This window comes from Puma concolor, chromosome C1 (genome assembly GCF_028749965.1).
Source record: "Puma concolor isolate L17-30 chromosome C1, mPumCon1.1.hap2, whole genome shotgun sequence".
Lineage (NCBI taxonomy): Eukaryota > Metazoa > Chordata > Mammalia > Carnivora > Felidae > Puma > Puma concolor.
This window is the reverse complement of record NC_141674.1, coordinates 117,419,802-117,440,894: the sequence shown is the minus strand read 5'-3', so window position 1 is coordinate 117,440,894 and position 21,093 is coordinate 117,419,802. Positions and strand designations below refer to the sequence as shown.

At 44.4% G+C, this 21,093-nt stretch overlaps 1 protein-coding gene and 1 pseudogene across 1 annotated transcript; both read right to left on the bottom strand.

The window, feature by feature from the left end:
- Window positions 1-4,510: 4,510 nt before the first annotated feature.
- LOC147578400 (large ribosomal subunit protein eL24 pseudogene) lies at window positions 4,511-6,374 on the bottom strand (annotated as a pseudogene).
- A 2,039-nt stretch (window positions 6,375-8,413) lies between these two features.
- NIFK (nucleolar protein interacting with the FHA domain of MKI67) lies at window positions 8,414-20,393 on the bottom strand. Its single transcript, XM_025935002.2, has 7 exons — window positions 20,205-20,393; window positions 19,123-19,260; window positions 13,428-13,536; window positions 11,319-11,530; window positions 10,002-10,067; window positions 9,806-9,877; window positions 8,414-9,194 (listed from the first exon to the last, which is right to left on the bottom strand). Exons 1-7 carry the CDS (start codon window positions 20,307-20,309, stop codon window positions 9,006-9,008), a joined length of 891 nt encoding a protein of 296 aa, XP_025790787.1. The 5' UTR covers window positions 20,310-20,393; the 3' UTR covers window positions 8,414-9,005.
- Between the last annotated feature and the right edge of the window lie 700 nt (window positions 20,394-21,093).

Genomic DNA, 21,093 nt, shown 5'->3' with positions numbered 1-21,093 from the left:
TCTCTCTGTCTCAAAATAAATAAATGAACTTAAAAAAATAAAGAAATAATTACGGGTGTCTAGATGGTTTGTGAGTTTGAGCCCTGCATGGAGCTCTCTCTGTCAGCACAGAGATCACACCCTCTCCCCCTCCCTCTCTGCCCCTTCCTTGCTCTCTCTTTCTCAAAAATAAACATTAAAAAGAAGAGATTCACTCTCTATCTCTTCGTCTGCCCCTCTTCCCAGCTCACTCTCTCTCTAAAAAAAAAAAAAAAGAAAAGAAAAGAAATATGTACTTCATAGGGTTTTTCTGATTTAATAAGTTAATATATTTAAAATGCTTACAATGATATCTGACACATGGAAATATTGAGTAAAAATTAGGTATTATCACATACCTCACATCGTGTTGAAAATAGCCTAAATTACTTTCCATTTGGCAGAAGCTGGGTTTGCCTAGGACAGTTTGGGCTGATTGTTTCGACAGGTCTATTCTGGATTAGAAGTTCTTTAAAAACATTTTCAGCCAGACTGTACCTCTGTACCTGTCTTTTCATTCTCTCAACAGTGTCTTAACTAAATTCCAAATTTTGATCAAGTCCAATTTATCAATTCTTTTATGGATCATGGTTCTGATGTCATGCCTAAGAACTCTGCCTAAACCAGATCATAAAGATTTTGTCCTGTTTTCTTCTTCTTTTTTTAAGTTTATTTATTTATTTATTTAGAGACAGAGAGAGAGAGAGAGAGAGAGAGAGGGAACAGTAGGGGAGAGTCAGAGAGGGAAGAGAGAGAGAGAATCCCAAGCAGGCTCCATGTTCAAACTCACCAAACCATGAGATTGTGACCTGAGACGAAACCAAGAGTTGGATGCTTAACTGACTGAGACCCCAGGCGCCCTGTCCTATGTCTTCTTCTAAAAATGGTTTAGTTTTATGTTTTACATTTAGGTCTGTCATCCATTCGGAATGAATTTTTTGTAGAAAGTGTGAAATTAGTGTTTCCTACCATCAAAGTCATGTGTGAATATTCATTTGTTAATGTTGATATGGGATGAGATTTTGTCTATTTCATTTTTTTTAAACCTTATTAATACTCTCTATACCCAACATGGGCTCGACCTCATGACCCTGAGATCAAGAGTCACGTGCTCCACCGACTGAGCCGGCCAGGTGCCCCTGTATTTCATTTTTTGAAATGTCTTTGCACACAGGTACTGTCAACTGCTGATGTCAATCCTCAAGCATGATTCTGAGTATATCCCTCACTTAGAAGGCATTTGTTTTTTGTTTTTTTTTTAATTTTTTTTAATGTTTATTTATTTTTGAGACAGAGAGAGAGCATGAACAGGGGAGGGGCAGAGAGAGAGGGAGACACAGAATCTGAAACGGGCTCCAGGCTCTGAGTGGTCAGCACAGAGCCCGACGCGGGGCTCGAACTCGCGGACCGTGAGATCATGACCTGAGCCAAAGTCGGCCGCTTAACCGACTGAGCCACCCAGGCGCCCCAGAAGGCATTTGTGGAAAGAACTCTGTTAGCTTCTCGTTTTGATGTTTGCCTTTTCGAATGTCATTCATCACATTTCAGTTAACCACCTGTGGTTGACGGGTGGAAGCTTTGCGATCCCACAAGGAAATGAATTTTGAAATATGGACATCTCCATTGCACTTGTATCAAGGTCTGAAAGACACTGCTGGCACTGTAGTTTGAGGTTTGAAAATATATCCGCTGCAAATTTGTGTGGGAATGGAGATAGTGTTTCTCGTTTGAACTTTTGGCAACACAGCAAGCACATAAAGATAGCAGTGTGCCATTTCTTGCATTCATGTGAATCATCAAAATGACATAAGTGCCATGTAGGTTTGAAGTACAGGTGGTGCTTTGACTTGTAACTATAAGTTTAATTCATTAAGGCTGGGGGTGCCTGGGTGGCTCAGTCGGTTCAGTGTCTGACTTCTGCTCAGGTCATGATCTCACGGTTTTGGGGCTTGAGCCCTGCGTCGGGCTCTGTGCTGATAGCTCGGAGCCTGGGGCCTGCTTACGATTCTGTGTCTCCCTCTCTCTCTCTCTCTCTCTCTCTCTCTGTGCCCCTCTCCCCGACTTATGCTCTCCCTCTCTCTCAAAAGTAAATAAACATTTAAAAAATTAAAAATAAAATTCATCAAGTCTGCAGCAAAAGCTACTTTCCAAAGGTATTCAGTGTTTAGTCATGGCTGAGGGAGGTTCTTTTCATTCAGAAATTTGCAACGTTGGCCCTGAACTCAGAAAGTCTCAAGAAAACTATCATTGCTGATCCGTCCAGCTTCTGTGTGGCAGGGCAAGTCAGGATGTTTAGCTTCTGTCAAAAATTCACAGACCCGACGATGGCTGCCGAGTCCACAAGAATAAATGAAATACGTCAGGGATGCTATTGGTTCAATAACACATGATGGGTTCGTGTATTTCCTGATAAGTACGTGCTGATGAATAATACAGTGAATAGGCCTTAAATACCTTACAGTTTCACAAACTGTAAGTTTGTCAACAAAACCTTTTTCTGTTCCACACATATTTTTACCGCCGTTGGTTGTGCACATCTTGGAAGATTCCACTTCGGGTTGTACTGATTTGATTTTTTTCTCAACTTTGAAAATATGTTTGCATATACTTGCTCCACACAAACTACTCATAAGAGGCTAATTTTTCAGTCATTTCTAGGGTGAGAAATCATTCCAATTCACCCGGAACTAGGGAGGATTCTGCAACACGGGACCTCCAGTGTTAAACCTAGAAGTGTTCTCGGCAAACTGGGATGAATTGGTCACTCTAGCACTTCAAACTTGGCATTGACTTCTTGAATCATCAACTGAGCAATATTGGCAACATCGATTAAGTCATTAAGAGCCCAGGAAAAACATTTGAAATCATTTGCCTTGCTTTTAAATTTACTGATGTTGTGGGACGCCTGGGTGGCTCAGTCGGTTGAATGTCGGACTTTGGCTCAGGTCTTGACCTCTCGGTTGACAAGTTCAAGCCCCGTGTCAGGCTCTGTGCTGACAGCCTAGAGCCTGGAGCCTGGTTCGGATTCTGTGTCTCCCTCTCTCTCTGCCTCTCTTCCGCTCATGCTCTCCCACTGTCTCAAAAATAAATACAGGGGCGCCTGGGTGGCGCAGTCGGTTAAGCGTCCGACTTCAGCTAGGTCACGATCTCGCGGTCCGTGAGTTCGAGCCCCGCGTCGGGCTCTGGGCTGATGGCTCAGAGCCTGGAGCCTGTTTTCGATTCTGTGTCTCCCTCTCTCTCTGCCCCTCCCCCGTTCATGCTCTGTCTCTCTCTGTCTCAAAAATAAATAAACGTTGAAAAAAAAAATACAAACATTAAAAAAATTATTTAAATTTACTGATGTTGCTTCCCTAACTCTTCATGCAGCTGTTCTCACTGAATGGCCAATAGTTTTATTTATTTTTTATCGTATTTATTTTAAATAAACTCTACACCCAACGTGGGGCTCAAACTCACAACCCCAAGATCAAGAGTTGCATGCTGTACTGACTGAGCCAGCCAGGCACCGGAAAAGGCTAATAGTTTTAAAAAGCATATTTTTTTTATTAAAAAAAATTTTTTTAATGTTTTATTTTTGAGACAGAGAGAGATACAGCATGAGCAGGGGAGGGGCAGAGAGAGAGGGAGACACAGAATCTGAAGCAGGCTCCAGGCTCCGAGCTGTCATCACAGAGCCCGACGTGGGGCTCGAACTCACAGGCTGTGAGATCATGACCTGAGCTGAAGTCGGACGCTCAGCCGACTGAGCCACCCAGGCGCCCCTAAAAAGCATATTTTATCTGGACACATTTATTTAGCGTCTACAAACACAGTTTAATTTCATCATTGGTAAATGGCTTTTCTTGCGTGGCTAACAAATAGGCCACTTGGGAACTTTAGTTACTGCCTCCTTATTTTTTTAGACAAGAAATCATATCCTGAGATACTCCATTCAAAGTGTTCTAACTCTCTTGGCTGTTGCTTTCCTGTGAGCCGGGGATATTGTAATAAATGCTTAGTGTGCCAATGTCAACACATTCTCTCTCTCTCTCTCTCTCTCTCTCTATATATATATATATGTGTATGCATTTTTTTTTTTTTAGAGAGAGTGTGCATGCACAAGTGGGGGAGGAACAGAGAGCCCAATGTAGGGCTTGAACTCACGAAGCGTGAGATCATGACCTGAGCCGAAGTCAGACCCTCAACTGACTGAGCCAGCCAGGTGCCCCTGGATTCTTTAATAGTCAGATGTTTATTTAAAAATCTGATCTGTCAGGGTGCCCGGATGGCTCAGTCAGTTAAGCGTCTGACTCTTGATTTTGGCTCAGGTCACGATCTCACGGTTCGTGGGATCGAGCTCTGCATCAAGCTCTGCGTCGGGCTCTGTGCTGACAGCACTGAGCCTGCTTGGGATTCTCTCTCCCCTCTCTCTCTGCCCCTCTCCTGCTTGTGCTCTATCAAAATAAATAAACTTAAAAAATAATAATAATAAAATAAAATCTGATCCACCAACTTAGCGTTTTCTGCCAACTCAGGGTGCAGAAACCCTCCCAGGCTTTACGATCTTTTGCTTAGGTGCTGCCTTCGTGGGAGCCTCAGCAGCCGCCGTTGCTGTCTACAGGTGCTTGCTTAGCCTTTTTTGCTTCCTTGGTAGCCCTGATGGCTTATTCTCGTTGAGCCTTCCTGACGTCAGGTTTCTGACCCCTCTTGGCCATTTTACCAGCATGAGATGCACCAGTGACGGCCCTCTGGAATTGGACCGTACAGGCGGGTTCTTTTTTTTTTAAATTTCTTCTGTCCCTTCTTGTGTTTCTTCTGTAAAGCCCAGTTTCTCTGCTGAGGATTCCTCTTGGAAAGGAATGCTGACTTGCATTTTCATTAAGAAATTAGAAAACCTTCCCCTCAGTCCCAGCATAGGGCCTCCCGTGTCCAGGGTAGATTTTGTACCCAGAGAAACTGACAGCTTGAACTTCGTGGCTGCAGCGGCCTCGAGAAGGAAAGATGGTGAAGAGAAAAAAAGCACAGCTGGAGCATCACCGCACAACAGGCACAATTCTGTGCCATCTAATTTGATAAGAAAATAATCCACTCTGCACGATGAACCTACGTGTGACATTCGAAGTCTGCTTTTCTTGTTTTGAGCTGATGGGTACTAACTGGTAACAAAAACACATAAAATTCATGGCATCCCAATAACATGGGGCAAAATACATTGAGCTGGGGCGACTGGGTGGCTCAGTCGGTTAAGCATCTTAGCTCAGCTCAGGTCATGATCTCACGGTTCGCGAGTTCAAGCCCCGCACTGGGTTTCTGATGGTGCAGAGCCTAGGATTGGCATTCTGTCTCCCCTTCTCTGTGCCCCTCTCCTTCTTGTGTGTCCATGAGCTCTCTCAAAATAAATAAACTTCAAAAAAAAAAAAAATATATATATATGGTTGTGTTCCAACCAACCTTTACTTAGGAACGCTCAGCTTTGCACTTCATAGAATTTTCATCTGCTGTAACTTTGACTTTTTAAACCTTTAAAAATGTAAAATCACAACAGGCAGCATCTGACTTGGCCACCACACGGGATGCCCCATGACATAGTTCACTTTGGGCCGCGGGACTATTTCTGCCTCAAGTGTAAAATAATTGTGTGTGTGAGTGTGTGTGTGTGTGCATGCATACACACCCACTTCTGGGTTAAAGGATAGCAGCCATCTGCATCACAGCCACTGTATGGGAGGACAGCTGTCCTGGGTTCCCTAACCTGGGTCAGTCCTTGAACAAGAGACAGCCTTTGCAGTGGACAGTTGACTTTGGAATTCCTACCAGCACAGCTGATCTGAATTTCCATCTCATGCCACCAATCAGCCAGGGTTCCGGTTTCTGGAACATAATGATCAGTTGCCTTGGATGTGGTCACACAATATTGCAGATACTACCGGCAAAATACAGAAAGCCTCACTTTACACTGGTTTGCTCACTGGCCACCCCATTTCACAGCAAACATACAGTCTGTAATGTCTCTCGTTGAACCTAGTATGTGGATTGATTCTTCTTCCTTTAGCTTTTTGCTCAGTATATAATAATAACACATACTTTTGCTTCCACATTATTTAAATGCTTATCGTCTCACTTCAAAAAACTGCATTTTTGCAGTCCTGGTCATACTGATTGTAGTTTTGAATTGTACCCTCGTTTGCTCCGTATCACTGCAAAATTTTATATTTTACTGCCTGAGAATTTCCATTCAATTCTCGTCTGTTTTTCTCACTACAGAACTTGAAAATCAAAACACCAGCTTGATGGATTTTCTTGAAGACCCTCATCTAGTCCACAGGAAGATATTCTTTAGAAGCACAGAATTTCTATTTCTTACAAAAAATACCCATGGCCACGACACGCTAGAGATGGAATTCCCCCCCTCCCAGCTCCAGGGCACATTTAAAAAAAATAATTTGCACATCGGGGCGCCTGGGTGGCGCAGTCGGTTGAGCGTCCGACTTCAGCCAGGTCACGATCTCGCGGTCCGTGAGTTCAAGCCCCGCGTCAGGCTCTGGGCTGATGGCTCGGAGCCTGGAGCCTGTTTCCGATTCTGTGTCTCCCTCTCTCTCTGCCCCTCCCCCGTTCATGCTCTGTCTCTCTCTGTCCCAAAAATAAAAAACGTTGAAAAAAATTAAAAAAAAAAAAATAATTTGCACATTAAATGATGGTGAACGGTGCCAGCCTGAACGGGGTGGATGGGTGGCAGGCTGGGAAGAAGGAAGTATTCAACTCCTCTTGCAATGTACACGTGTGAGCTTCAGTGCATATGCCCGCTGGGAGGTGAAGGTGCAATGACGTTCTTCCCGGAGCTTTCCCAGGAGGGGAACCAGACGGACATCCAGATCCACAAGGCTGAGAAGTGGTTCAAAAAGGGGAGCAAGATGTTACGCATCAAATACGTATTTGATGGGAATGCAAGCTGGTGCAGCCACTCTGGAGAACAGTATGGAGGTTCCTCAAAAAACTAAAACTGCCCTACAACCCAGCAATTGCACTTACTAGGTATTTACCCAAGGGATACAGGTGTGCTGTTTTGAAGGGACACATGCACCCCCATGTTTATAGCGCCAAAGTATGGAGAGAGCCCAAATGTCCATTGATGGATGAATGGATAAAGAAGATGAGAAGATGTGGTGTGTGTATATATATAATGGAATATTACTTGGCAATCAAAAAGAATGAAATCATTTCCAATGACATGGATGGAACTAGAGGATATTGTGCTAAGCAAAATTAGTCAGAAAAAGACAAAAATCATATGACTTCACTCATATGAGGACTTTAAGAGACAAAACATGAACACAAGGGAAGGGAAACAAAAACAATATAAAAACAGGGAGGGGGACAGAAGAGACTCATAAATATGGAGAACAAACTGAGGGTTACGGGAGGGGCTGCGGGAGGGGGGATGGGCTAAATGGGTAAGGGGCTTAAGGAATCTACTCCTGAAATCATTGTTGCACTACATGCTAATTTGGATGTAAATTTAAGAAATTAAAAAAACAAAAATACTTATTGAGTGTATTCTAGGCCAGCTACCATTCTAGACGTAAAAATCTGCTCTTTGCATACACTTGAAACAAATCCTTATTTCCATTTTATGTCAGAACACCCAGCTCAGTGTCTCATTATTAAAGACTTAACAAATACCGGATGAAAAAATGTTTGGTGGCAATGGGCATTTTTAGTAAATCTGGATTAGCTAAACAAAAGCAAATTTCAAGAGTATCAGAAACCTTAAAATAGTTGAGAAGGCGAAAACCTACTAGTTTACTTCATGACACCCAGGTCCTTATGATGGAATACTAGTCAACCGTAAAAAAAAAATCTTGCCATTTGCAACAACATGGATGGAGCTGGAGTATTACGCGAAGCAAAACGTCAGCCAGAGAAAGACAAATACCATGATTTCACTCACATGTGGAATTTAAGAAACAAAGAGAAAAAATGAAAAAAAAAAGGCAAACCAAGAAATACTCTTTTTTAAATAAAAATATTTATATTTGAGTGAGACAGAATCTGAAGCAGGCTCCTAGCTGTCAGCACAGAGCCCGATGCAGGGCTTGAACTCACACGCTGACATCATGACCTGAGCTGAAGTTGGATGCTTCACCGACTGAGCCCCCCAGGAGCCCTGAAACAGACTCTTAACTATAGAGAACTGATGGTCCCCAGAGGGGAGGTGGGTGGGGGATGGGTGAAACTGGTGATGGGGATTGAGGAGGACACCTGTGCTGAGCGCCGGGTGTTGTATGAAGTGTGTGTGTGTGGGGGGGGGGGGGGGGGGGGTCACTGTACTGCACACCTGAAACCAATATAGCACTCTATGGTAACTACACTGGAATTTAAATAAGCACTTAAAAAGGAAAAGACACCCAAATCCCACTTGCATATAGATGAATTGTAGAAAAAGTTTATTTGCTGGTCACTGATTCTTGAGATACAATTCCACATTGATGATACGAACACAAAATGAGTCATTAAACCTTGCTAGCCCCTCAAAGACTTAACTTGGTAAAAGCGGTCACGTACATATACTTGAAGGGCTTTCTCACTCTCCAAGTAATTTAACTTCCAGTTTCCATCACATGATGTTCAAGTGCTCTAATGGGTTAGCCGTGCACAGTCTAACAGAGAACCATGTAGATGGTCAAGCAAGAGTCTGTATTCTTTATCTGATGGTAACAATAAAAGCTGCAGGAAGTGGGGACTTTTCTATCCAGGAAGAGAAACTAAAGACAGCTATGAAATGTGCAAAGAAAACTAGAGACCAGGACGAAGAGGCAGCGTGAGCCCAGCTACTGCACGCTGAAATGCCAGCAAGGGCAGGTAAGCCGGTTACTGACCGCTTTCCTTACTGACAGTTTGTCCTCCAAGAACCCTGTCAATGGTTGCATTTCACTGCACGTAGTTAAATACAAAGAATTGGCCCTCACAATAAAATCACATTTTTCAGAAGAAATATAATACATTTAGAATCACTGATTGCCTTTTCTTCGTCTTTTTTTCCTTGAGCGTGTAGGTGTTTGAGTCTGCTGTGTTTCTTCTTTTACACCAGGTACAGGCTGTTTGAAAACTATTTCGTTATCTTTATCGTCAACATTCATTTTAGCCACTTCCGATTTTCGCTTCTCCAAAAATGTTGGTGTGCAAACTGGTGTGGGGCCCTGGATTCAATGAGTAAAACATTGTAATAGAGAAATAAAGGAAGATATTAGGAATGACTTTACCCCCCCCCCCCATACTCCTTGCCTTATATTTTTACAAGTTCCCCTGTGTTATTTTAGGCCTGTTTATACCTTTTGGTGATACAAGTGCACATAACACAGCCTATGCCCTTACCAAAGTTAGTATCAAGCTCACAATTAACTGGAATAGAACGTGCTCCATTATAGGGTATTAGGGAGAAAACTAGTCCACGTTTGTAAAGATACTAGCCTCATTTCTCCCTACTGACTCAGTCACTTTGCCGAAAAGGTAAACTGCCATACGCTCACAGTAACTTTTGCTAAGCTCACTGCATCCGCTAAATCACCAGGGTTTACTAAAACAATCACAAGGTTAAATTTGAAATTTTAATAAAGTGACAGCAGCATGGACTGCTTTTCCTCTTTTATCTTTTTAAAGTAATCTCTACACCCATCATGGGGCTAGAACTCACAACCCTGAGATTAAGAGTCACACGCTCCACCAACTGAGCCAGCCAGGTGCCCCTGCTTTTCCTCTTCCAAATCATTTCTATAATACCCCATTTCCACAACAGTGAACACAATTTTACCTGGCTATCTACAGTCTGCTCAGGGGTGCCAGGAGTGCACGGAGCTTTTTTCTTCTTCTTCTTTGATAAGACCTTCAATAAATTTTAAGAGACGTTACCAATCTGCGTATTTATCAGTGACAGTAGTCTTGAATATGTATTTCCCCATTTATCTTTCCCTTATACCTGGCATATAACATGATAAAAACAATTTTACCTGGCTATTTGTAGATTTCTGAAGACCAGCGTCTGAAACACTTCTTTTTTTCTTTTTACATAAAACCTTAAATAAAGAAATGAACTGGCAATGTCACATACGTATGCCATTTACATGCTTAACTTACCATTAGATCCTTACACGCATAATCAGTAAATGCTCTCCAAATGACAAAGCATTTCAATTTAAAAACCAAAACCCATGATCTTAAGGCAAAACCGGGAGAGAGACCCTCACTAAGGAATGGGCACAGCTGTGGAGGTTGAAGTAGGGCCAAACCTGAAGTTGGCCATACAGAAACCCGAGTCAGATGTGAACCAGAGGAACGGTAACAACAAAAGCTACAGTTGGTTAAAGTCCGACTCTTGATATTGGCTTGGGTTGTGATGTCAACTGGGCTCCGCATGGACAGTGTGGAGCCTGCTTGGGATTCTCTTTCTCTCAAAAAAACAAAACAAACAAACAAAAAATATATATATACACACACAAATATATATATTAAAAAAAAAAAAAAGAAACGTGAACTGGAAGAATGCGAAAAGGCGGGCCCTGTCTTAGCCAAGTTCAGGATTGGGCAATGAAACAGAGCTGCTCTTGCAAAAGCCAGCAAACAGGCTACGGGAGAGGCATTTCTTGCAGGCCTGTTTTGCAGCTTCACTGTCCCGGCTCCCACACGGCTCCCACGAGCGCCAGGGCCCTGGGACGGTGACACACTCTTTTAACAACTACTGCGAAAGTGTGTGTTTAGGATTCGAGCAAGAAGTGAACAGCTAGGAATTTGAAAATCCGTGCTAACTCATTTTCGTTAAGTTGTCTCGTATATTTCAACCCCTGGCTCATTTAATTCGCAGAACTGACGCTTATTGGTTAATTCCGATCTGTATGTTAAGAAGAATATTTCTAATTCCAAAATCAGAATGGCAATAAGAAAGATCGTTGATTCACAGCCTTGTTTAAGGAGAGCATATAATAAACCAAACATTTCATTCTGAATGACATCTTCAATAGTTTTCTATAAGCATTATAGTTTTTGGTTAAACAGTGGTTTAACTTCAGTAACTTAAAAACAGATCATAAAAACTTTGCAAATGACCTAATCCCTTTCAAGAGTTTCCTCTTCTGTATAATGGAAATAACGGGATCTGCGCTAACAAACTTTTAGAAGAAACCTACAGTGCAAGGTTTCAAAAACTTAGACAAAGCCTCAACACTGGGCTAGACACTTTATGTATAAAACCATAAACAGGCTGTAATTATTGAGGAACAAAGCCCACCCCGTGAAAAACTATGAAAAACATTTTGTGAAAGAATATTTACCAGTGGAGGAAAATCATAATCAATTCCTTTTTTGGCTAATCTCTTCCTGAGTAACTTTTCTTTCTTTTTAAATCGCTCCTCCATCTGTAGCTTTTGAAGAAGTGTCCGATTCTGATTATACCGTTTCACTGCTGGATAGGATGGCTTTTTAAATGGAATATGCCACTCTCTGAAAAGTTCTTCGTGTACCTTTTCAGGTGGTATAAAATGACCTAGATGTAAGAGAAAGAAAGAAAAGTGTTTCCAAACCAACGCGACGGAGAGGATTCAATGTTTTTGTCAAGATGATGGGTCTCCCGTTTTCAAGAGCAAGAGTGAAAGAATACGGGGGGGGGGGGGGGGGGGGGGGGGAGGGCGGCTAAAGGAAAGACACACAGCCAACAATTATTGTTAAACACCAAGAACTAATCCAGGAGCCAGGAATACGTGAGTGAACAAGAGGAGTCGTAGAAGGGCATGTCGTGGTGGCATCAAGTCTGGGGGCAGGGGTCCTTAAAGCTCGCAGGATCTCAGACTGTGTGACCTGCCGTAGCAGAAAGATCCCGTTCAGCTCATCTCTGCGTACCTACCTCTCCAGGACTCAGCCAGCTTCCCCTGATCTCCAACTCTCTGCTTACGGGCCCTCTGCAGGCCGTGGCGGCACAACGGGACCGTTCGCAAAGGCAGGCCCAACCCTCGGCATCGACTTTCAACCGACAGGTGGGGAGTTGGTTAAGTACCCCAGTTCCCTCGCCTGGGAGTTGGGGTAACTCGGTCTCCCCGTGCTACCCAGCAGGATGGAGCCCAGCCGCCTACACACTATGGTGCTTGCCAGCTCACCCTCAGTGACTTCCTTCTCCCCGGATTTCTCTACTCCCTACAAGTATTTTCCTCAGCTCACCTCCAAAACACACTACTTCCACTCAAAAAAAAAAAGAGACAACGTGGCTAATCCTCCATTTGAACTCCTAACAGAGCTCAGAACCTCTCGTGTGATCTTTCGAAGTCAGACCCAGCACAGCACTGATCCTACACATGCCGTCCTGACATGTTTTCGGTCGCCTCTTGGGCCCATCTCCTCCCGGCAAGAGCCATGCTTTTTATGTGCGAAATGAATCCGTGACCTCGACGAGGCTGCTGGGATTCTCTCTCCCAGCGGCGGGAACCGAGGGAGAGTGACGCTGCCTGGGCAGGTCGCCAGCCGCTGTGTGGCTCTGGCACCTGGGATGGTCACACAATCCCACCATCAGCGCAGAGAAGCCAAAACTTAGACTCTGCCTCCAGAGGCACCGGGCTGCGGACAGGGGTGCTCTGCGAATACAGAGCTGGCAGCTCCACTCTCCGTGGGCCGCACTGAGCTGGCGTCGCCCCCCTCTACTCCTCTCTTGCGGACGAGCCATGGCCACCGCCACCGTCATTCACGTGACTCTCAGATGGGATTTCTTGCCTTTAACCTTATCCCATCTAGGACCCATTAATGGCGTCCCCTAGCCCTCAGGATATCTTCTCAACTCCCAGATTTACATGCCCGGCCTTCGGTAACCTGACCTCCTCTCATCTCCTGGCTCCCCTCACACTCCTTCACAGGCAAATAAGTAGCATCAGTCACCTCTCGCTTTGCACGTGCTGTCCCCTGGCACACTCCCATTTAATCTTCAGGTTTCCACCTAAAGACCCTTCCTCGGGGGAGCCTTCCACATCCCATGAGTGATCGGGCACCTGCCCTCCCATGCACTCCTAGTGACTTGTCCTACTTCCATCTCGGCACACACGGCTCTCACTCGAGCAGATTTTAAAATCCCAACTGGAGGGGCGCCTGGGTGGCGCAGTCGGTTAAGCGTCCGACTTCAGCCAGGTCACGATCTCGCGGTCCGGGAGTTCGAGCCCCGCGTCGGGCTCTGGGCTGATGGCTCAGAGCCTGGAGCCTGTTTCCGATTCTGTGTCTCCCTCTCTCTCTGCCCCTCCCCCGTTCATGCTCTGTCTCTCTCTGTCCCAAAAAAATAAATAAAACGTTGAAAAAAAAAAAAAATTTAAAATCCCAACTGGAAATCTGTCTAGAAAGTGCACTCCTATCTCTGCACTTAAGTCCTTACAATGCATCCCCACAGAATGCGAGAGAAGAGCACTTACACTTCAAGAGTCTTTCACCAAAAAGGTAGTTGTTCATTGTTTCACCAACTATTTTGGCAACATCTTCAGACGCAAACTCCACAAACGCGTAGCCTTTACTATTTCCAGTCTGCAATGGAACACACACCACCAAAAGTAGAACAATCAAATTCTTACCAGTAGTGAAACTCTTAAAATGCCATTAATTTAAATAACGTACGTAAGCCCCATTACCGAATAACATTACGACACCTTTAATTCTAACTTCAATGCACGGTGTGGGGACTGTTACGGGAAAAGAAAAAATCCAAAATAGTCTGAACTATCTTGAGTTGTTCCTGGGATTTCTTTTTGTATTTTTCATTTCATTTGCTTATTTCGAGAGCGAGTGAGCAAACAGGGGAGGGGCAGAGAGAGGGAGAGAGAATCTCAAGCAGGCTCCACACTGTCAGTGCCAAGCCCAACTCAGGACTTGAATCCGTGATATGTGAGATCGTGACCTGAGTTGAAACAAGAGTCAGACGCTTGGACTGAGCCACCCATGCGCCCCTGAGGTATACCTGAGATTCTGATCACGTGATAAATACACTACTAGTACAACTGGAATTTACTGTATAAAGGAAATCTGGTAGGGCCCACAGTCCTTTACTCATCACCAGTTTCAACGGTAGTCACTTTATTCGTGTATTAACAATGCCCAGCAGAGGGGTGCCTGGCTGGCTCAGTCTGTAGAACATGGGACTCTTGGTCTCAGGGCTGTAAGGTCTAGCCCCACGATGGCACGCTGGGAGTGGAGCCTACTCAAAACAAAAAACAAAACAAAACAAAACAAAACAAAACAAAAAACAGGTGTCTGGGTGGCTCAGTCAGTTAAGCGTCTGACTCCTGACTTTGGCTCAGGTTAAGATCTCATGGTTTGTGGGTTCAAGTTCTGTGTTGGGCTCTGCACTGATGGTGCAGAACCTGCTTGGGATTCTCTCTCCCTCTCAAAACAAATACTTAGGTTGTTTTTTTTTTCCCTGAAGTTTATTGATTTATTTCGAAGGTGGGGGGAGGGGGCAGAGAATCCCAAGCTGACTCTGCACTGTCAGTGTGCGGAGCCTGATCTGGGGCTCGAACTGGAGAACTGTGAGACTGTGACCTGAGCCGAAATCAAGAGTCGGTCGCTTAACTGACTGAGCCACCCAGGCACCCCAAATAGTTAACATTTAAAAAACAAAACAAAACCCAAAACAACGCTCAGCAGATAGCGTGGTGGTTCACAAAGAAAGCAGGTAATATAATTTTCACTCTACACATAAGAACTGGGAAGACACTAACTCCTCAGTGTCACCAAGCTAATCGATAAAATACTGTGTTCATTTTCGGGGCACCTGGGTGACTCCGCTGGCAGCCAGCTCTTGATCTGAGCTCAGGTCCTGACCTCAAGGTTGTGAGTTCAAGCCCCGTGTTGGACTCCACACCCAGCATGGCACCAAATAAATAAATAAACAAATAAATATTGTGTTCCTTTTCACGTTTTCTAGTGACCGGTCGTCTTCATGACTGATGGTAAAGGGATGCTGCCAACATCTCCTGAAATGCACATCCTGGGTTCCTGCCCTCCACACAACATAGTGTATCTTCTCACTTGTCTTAATAACAAGAGCACGGGTTCTAGAGTCCAAATGCCCAAGTCTGGATCCTAGCTGTGACAGTTAGGCAAGTAATGTTAAGCCTCAGTGTTTCATTCTATTAAATGGGGGAAGAATAAGCACTCTCGCGGGGCTGCTATGAAGAAATAATCTGTAAGCTCTCCAGGGGATGTTAGTCAGGTACTTGAATGTTCTTTAGAGTGGCAGAGGATGCCATCCCCAAATATGCTACTCCAGCATAAGGATTATTTTGAGCTGAGGGCAATAAATACTGTGTTCATTTTCGGGGCACCTGGGTCCCCGAAATGTGTCCTTAGGCAGGACACGAATTTACAGGGTTCCGGACAGAAAATCTAGGAGTGTAGGTGGAAGCCAATCTTTCTTCCCTTACGGCTCCAATTATCAGTAACGATAACTATTTCACAATTTTGCATTAAACATATCTTTGGCTACGGATCAACACTGGTGACGAAATTAAGGAAATGAGCAGGAGGCTCGTTTGTAACACAGCGGTGCCGCTAACTAGCAGCTCTGGGCGCGTCGGCCGTCAGTTACCTACAGCAAGATTGTGGTAAAACTTTGTATGTCTGAAAACCCCTCATAATACCACCTCTTTTTTTTTTTTTTTCAAAGTTTGTTTGTTTGTTTATTTATTAAGAGGCAGGGAGGGAGGGAAGGTGGGTGTAAGCAGGGGAGGGGCAGAGACAAATCCCAAGCAGGCTCCACACCATCAGTCCAGAACCCTATGCGGGGCTTGATCCCACAAACTGAGAGATCATGATATGCGCGGAGGTGCGCTGGATGCTTAACTGAGCCATCCAGGTGCCCCCTATAATCCCAACTCTTAACAGGGAGGGGGAAGATGGTGGAGTGGAAGACACACACTGATTCCAACTTACTGTACCACATTGTAAACAAGCATAAACCTTCTGAAAAGTGACTCGAAAATACATGTCAAGTGTCTAAAAAAAGAAACAAATAAAAAACCAAAAAAAGCCAGGGGTACCTGGTGGGCTCAGTTGGTAGAGCATGTGACTCCTGATCTTAGGGTTGTAAGTTTGAGCCCCACATTGGGTGTAGAAATTACTTACAAATAAATCTGTAGGGGCGCCTAGGTGGTTCAGTCGTTAAGTGTCTGACTCTTGATTTTGGCTCAGGTCATGATCTCCTGGTTTGTGGGATTGAGCCCTGTGTTGGGCTCTGCTCTGACAGCATGGAGCCTGCTTGAGATTGAGATTCTTTCACCTTCTCCCATCCTTCCTTTCTCCCTCTGTCTCTCCCCTGCTTACCTGTGAGCTCTCAAAATAAACTAAAAAAAAAAAAAAAAAAAAAAAAAAAAAAAAGCACCAAGCTTTTACCTAGTGGTATCAGAATGTTGGAAGTACTATGCAAACAGTCAAAATTGGGGTGAGTGGGGAAGGTGGCAGCTTTATTATGCAACAATGCTGAAAATGGTACATTTTAGTGCATCTCCTTAAGGAGCGAGCTTTCTAAAAGAAAACTGACCTGAACTCTTCTTCAAAAAAGCCAATGTCAAGAAAAGCAAAACAATTAAGCCAAAAGGGCAAGAAGACTGTTCTAGATATGCTAAAGAGCTAGAACCAAACACAATGCATGAACCTTGATTGGATTTCAGAATGGGTAGGGGAAGAATAATCTTCTGATTATTAACTGAAAAAATTGAGCTAAAGAATAAAATATAAACTTGAAACAAATATGACACGTATGTTCATTCACACATGAACATGTAGTAAAAACTTAAACACACATAAAGGGGTTCCTGGTGCTAGCTTAGTAGGTTATGCGTCTGGCTCTTGGTTTCGGCTCAGGTCATGATCTTATGGTGGCGGGACTGAGCCCCATGGAGGGCTCCGTGCTGAGCATAGAGCCTGATTGGGATTCTCTCTTGCTCTCAAAAAAAAAAAAAAAGAGTAATGAAAAGAACTGGATTCATGAATAGTAATTCCCTAGACTTGGGGAGAAAATGAAAAGGATTGGGGAAGGGTACAAAAGGGGACCTTCAAGTCTACCTACAATTTATTTCTTAAAGAACAAAGATCTGAAACAAGTATGAGATATAGCTGACACCTGATGAAAGTGAATGGTGGATCACTGAATAGTCATCAAATATGCCAGCAGACTTTAGGATGTTTAAAATACCTCACCCACATAATACACAACCATTACAAAGAGGCAAATGGGAAAACAAGGGAAGAATACAGACAAATGTTATTTTGCTTAGGATGGGAGACACTAGGGCATTTTAAGGTTAAAATTCTCTTTAATGTCGAGATGTTGCTTTGACAACAAAAAACTTCGGATCTATGCTTTTATGACAATCAGCAGATGACAGGTGCATCTCTCTCCCCTCACACACCAAATCGAATATAAAAGTTAACTTTGATAAAACGTGGAAAAAGTGTATCAAGAAAAAACAGATTCCAACAGTGAGACGTCTATGGTTATAACCCAAAGCGGATGTGTGCAGGGAAGAAAATACAGTGGCCGTTCCTCTATTAGGAAAACAAAGCATAGAAACTTTTTCTTTACTAGAAAGAAGATACAATATAACAGCAACGTTTATAAAGGATTTACTGCCGGTATCAGTCACTGTTCTAAAACTTTACATTCATTACCTTGTTTAATTTTTCATCATATTCTCCTAGGAGGTGGATGCTATTTTATTTTATTCACATTTTACAGACAAAATTGAAGCATGGAGAAATTACATAACTGGTCCAAGGTCATACAATGAGTGACCTGTACAACCAGGGTTCAAACCTAGGTGGTCTGGCTTCAGTGTCCTTATACTTAACTACTCAGTATATAGCCCTTTGCTATCATAGGGATGCCTGTGCCAGAGGCTAATACAAGACATTCGTACTTGAGGCACCTGGGTGGCTCAGTTGTTTGCATGTCTGACTTTGACTCAGGTCATGATCAGGCGTGTGAGTTCGAGCCCCACACTGGGCTCACTGCTGTCAGCAAAGAGCCCACCCCGGAGACTCTGTTCCCCTTTTTCTGCCCCTCCCCCACTTGTGCTCTGTCTCTCTCTCAAAATAAACATTAAAAATAAATATTCTCAGGGCGCCTGGGTGGTTCAGTCAGTTGAGTGCCTGACTTCAGCTCAGGTCATGATCTCACAGCTCGTGAGTTTGAGCCCCGTGTCAGGCTCTGTGCTGACAGCTCAGAGCCTGGAGTCTGCTTCGGATTCTGTGTCTCCCTCTCTCTCTGCCCCTAACCCACTCGCATTCTGTCTCTGTCTCTCTCAAAAATAAATAGACATTAAATAAATAAACAAACAAATATTTTTGTGGTGGCTGGGTGGCTCAGTCAGTTGAGTGTTTGACTTCAGCCTAGTTCATGATCTTGCTTGTCCTAAGTTCAAGCCCCAAATCAGGCTCTGTGCTGACGGCTCAGAGCCTGGAGCCTGCTTCGAATTCTGTGTCTCCCTCTCTCTCTCTGCCCCTCGTCTGCTCTTGTCCTATCTCTCAAAAATAAACATTAAAAAAAAATTTTTTTTTAAATATTAAAAAAAAAAAAAGATAGGGGCGCCTGGGTGGCTCAGTCGGTTAGGCGGCCGACTTCGGCTCAGGTCACGATCCCACGGTCTGTGAGTTCAAGCCCTGCGTCGGGTCTGTGCTGACAGCTCAGAGCCTGGAGCCTGCTTCATATTCTGTGTCTCCCTCTCTCTGACCCTCCCCTGTTCATGCTCTGTCTCTCCCTGTCTCAAAAATAAATAAACGTTAAAAAAAAAAAAATTAAAAAAAAAAAAGCTCTGTTTAAAAAAGATATTCATACTTGCTCTTCAAACTGAAGTTCATGTACCCGTGGCCTAGTAACCATAGAATAAATAGGATTCACTTATCAGGATTATCAATTTAAATTGAGGATTTCGAGCAATTTAAAAAAATAGCAAAACAAACATTTACATTAATACTGATTGTGCCTTTGACTGTTGCAGGTTCTAAATCTTACCCTCCCCTTTCTGATATGAACTGGGATAAACAATAGTATATGAACGTGCACTGTAAAGTGTCATAACTTACTTACTTGTAAGATATAAAACGATCTAATCTTACCCGTTTACTTCTGGACAGTCTGAATCTCGTAACAGTGCCAAACTGGGAGAAATATGCTCGGATCTGGGTTTCGTAAAGTGCTGGAGGTAAGTGGCCCACATAGATTACTCCAGGAGTAAGTTTCTCTTTCTCCTTTCGCTGAAGACGTAAAGACCAGGTAAACAAAACTTTTAATTAAAAAAAATCACATTGCAACACAACTTCAAGACTGCTGGCTTTCAGTCCAAGACAAAAGACTTGCCCTGCATTTCCAATGACAAAGTAGTGATTAAAAACTTTGGTGTTTAACATCTACCTCCCCAAGAGGGCAGCGGTCTAGTGGTAGGTAGTCTTAGCCTCCAGTATCGCAGCACCCAGCGCCCTGTAAACGTTCAGTAAGTATATGCTGAATCGATGGATAAGCAATATTTGCACACATCGTTTTAAATCTTCTGGCCAAACTCCACACAAACATACCCTTCAATTTTGCTTGCAGTTCACCGTTTACTCACACCCACTGAACTGAACAATTTGAAGACACTGACTTTCACGATCCCGAACAACCTTCTAGCACCTCAGTCATGCCCTTGCTTTCTATAAGCAAGAACTTTCAATTTTGCCAAATGTGTGTTTTATGCTTAAAAACCAAGGCAAATACAACTTGATGTCAAGGGCCCTAGTCAGCCAATGAAACTCGGCAAACACTGTCTTTTAAGAACTCCAAAATCACCAACTGGGCAAACAAAACTCTCAAATTCGGGGGCAAGGCGGAGGCGTGACAGCTCTAAGCTGGGGTTGATTCCATTCCCAACAGCTGGCTCTCTCCCCTGGCATCACCCTGATTACCTCCCGCGTATTTCCATAGGAGAACCCTAAGGCCTACACGGCCAAACTCCATCTCTCGATCGGCATACCCCTTCCGGTCTCGGGGAGGCCTTGGCCTCCAAGCTCGTTAAGGCCGGCGGGCCACCCCGAGAGACGCTGGCGCGAGGAAGGCGAGGAGCGCGGGGGCAGGGAACCGCACGGGCTTCCGCGCTGTCCCGGAGACCCCCAGACCCGGCTTGCCGCCTCCCCTCTCAGTTCGGCCCGCGGTGGCTGCTCACCTGGGTTGCGCGCCGGCGAGACTGCGCCACCTCCTTCTGAAACTTGGCCTCCTCCTGCGGGTTCAGCGACAGGAACGGCTTAGCCGGGCCTGCAAAGACCGCCATGGCGACAGCTTCCAAGCCGAAGAGCTCCACGCGGCGGCCCCGGAAACGCCGAGCCCTCAGGTCCTCCAAAGCGGAAGTGGAGGCAGGAGACCTGCGCGGCGAGGCGCGGGGGGCGGGGCATAAAGCGCGGGATGGGGCGGAGCCGGGAGGGGCCCGAGCGAACACGGGCGCCCACTGCTGGCCGGGCCCCGCTTGGCCTTGCTCTCTTTCCGGCCACCTGTCTAAAATGGCAGACGCTAACTTGTTCCCGTCTACTTTGCGGCCAGCCAATTTCAAAGAGAGGTTCGAGCCCCACGTTGGGTGTAGATTCCTTAAAAATAAAATCTTTAAAAACAAATAAAACACAACCAAGTAAATTTGAAGATCTAAATCGCTTTATTAAATGACTCATGAACCAGGCGGCATCCTATCTACCAAGTAGAAAGGAACTCCATGGAGCTGCAGAAAAGGAAAGGTTTTAAAGGCAAAGGGGATGGGAGGGGAATTATTAGAAAATAATGCATTGTCACCTGTCACCCTCCTAAGGCAGAGGGAAGGGATCTATCAGAATGACCTCCAGTTTGGCAGATTAAAGTTTACGGGGGTGGGGGTGGGGTGTGAACTATAGTCCAGTTAAGTATTAAGTCTTCATTTACTCACATGGGTCCTTAACATAAGTGACTGCGTTGGGGGCTAGTAGTTTTCTAAGATCAAGAGTTTCTGAGATCAAGAGTTGGATGCTCTACCAACTGAGCCAGACAGGTGCCCCTGGATTTTGTTCTTTAACACAGGGAAAGTAGGGTGT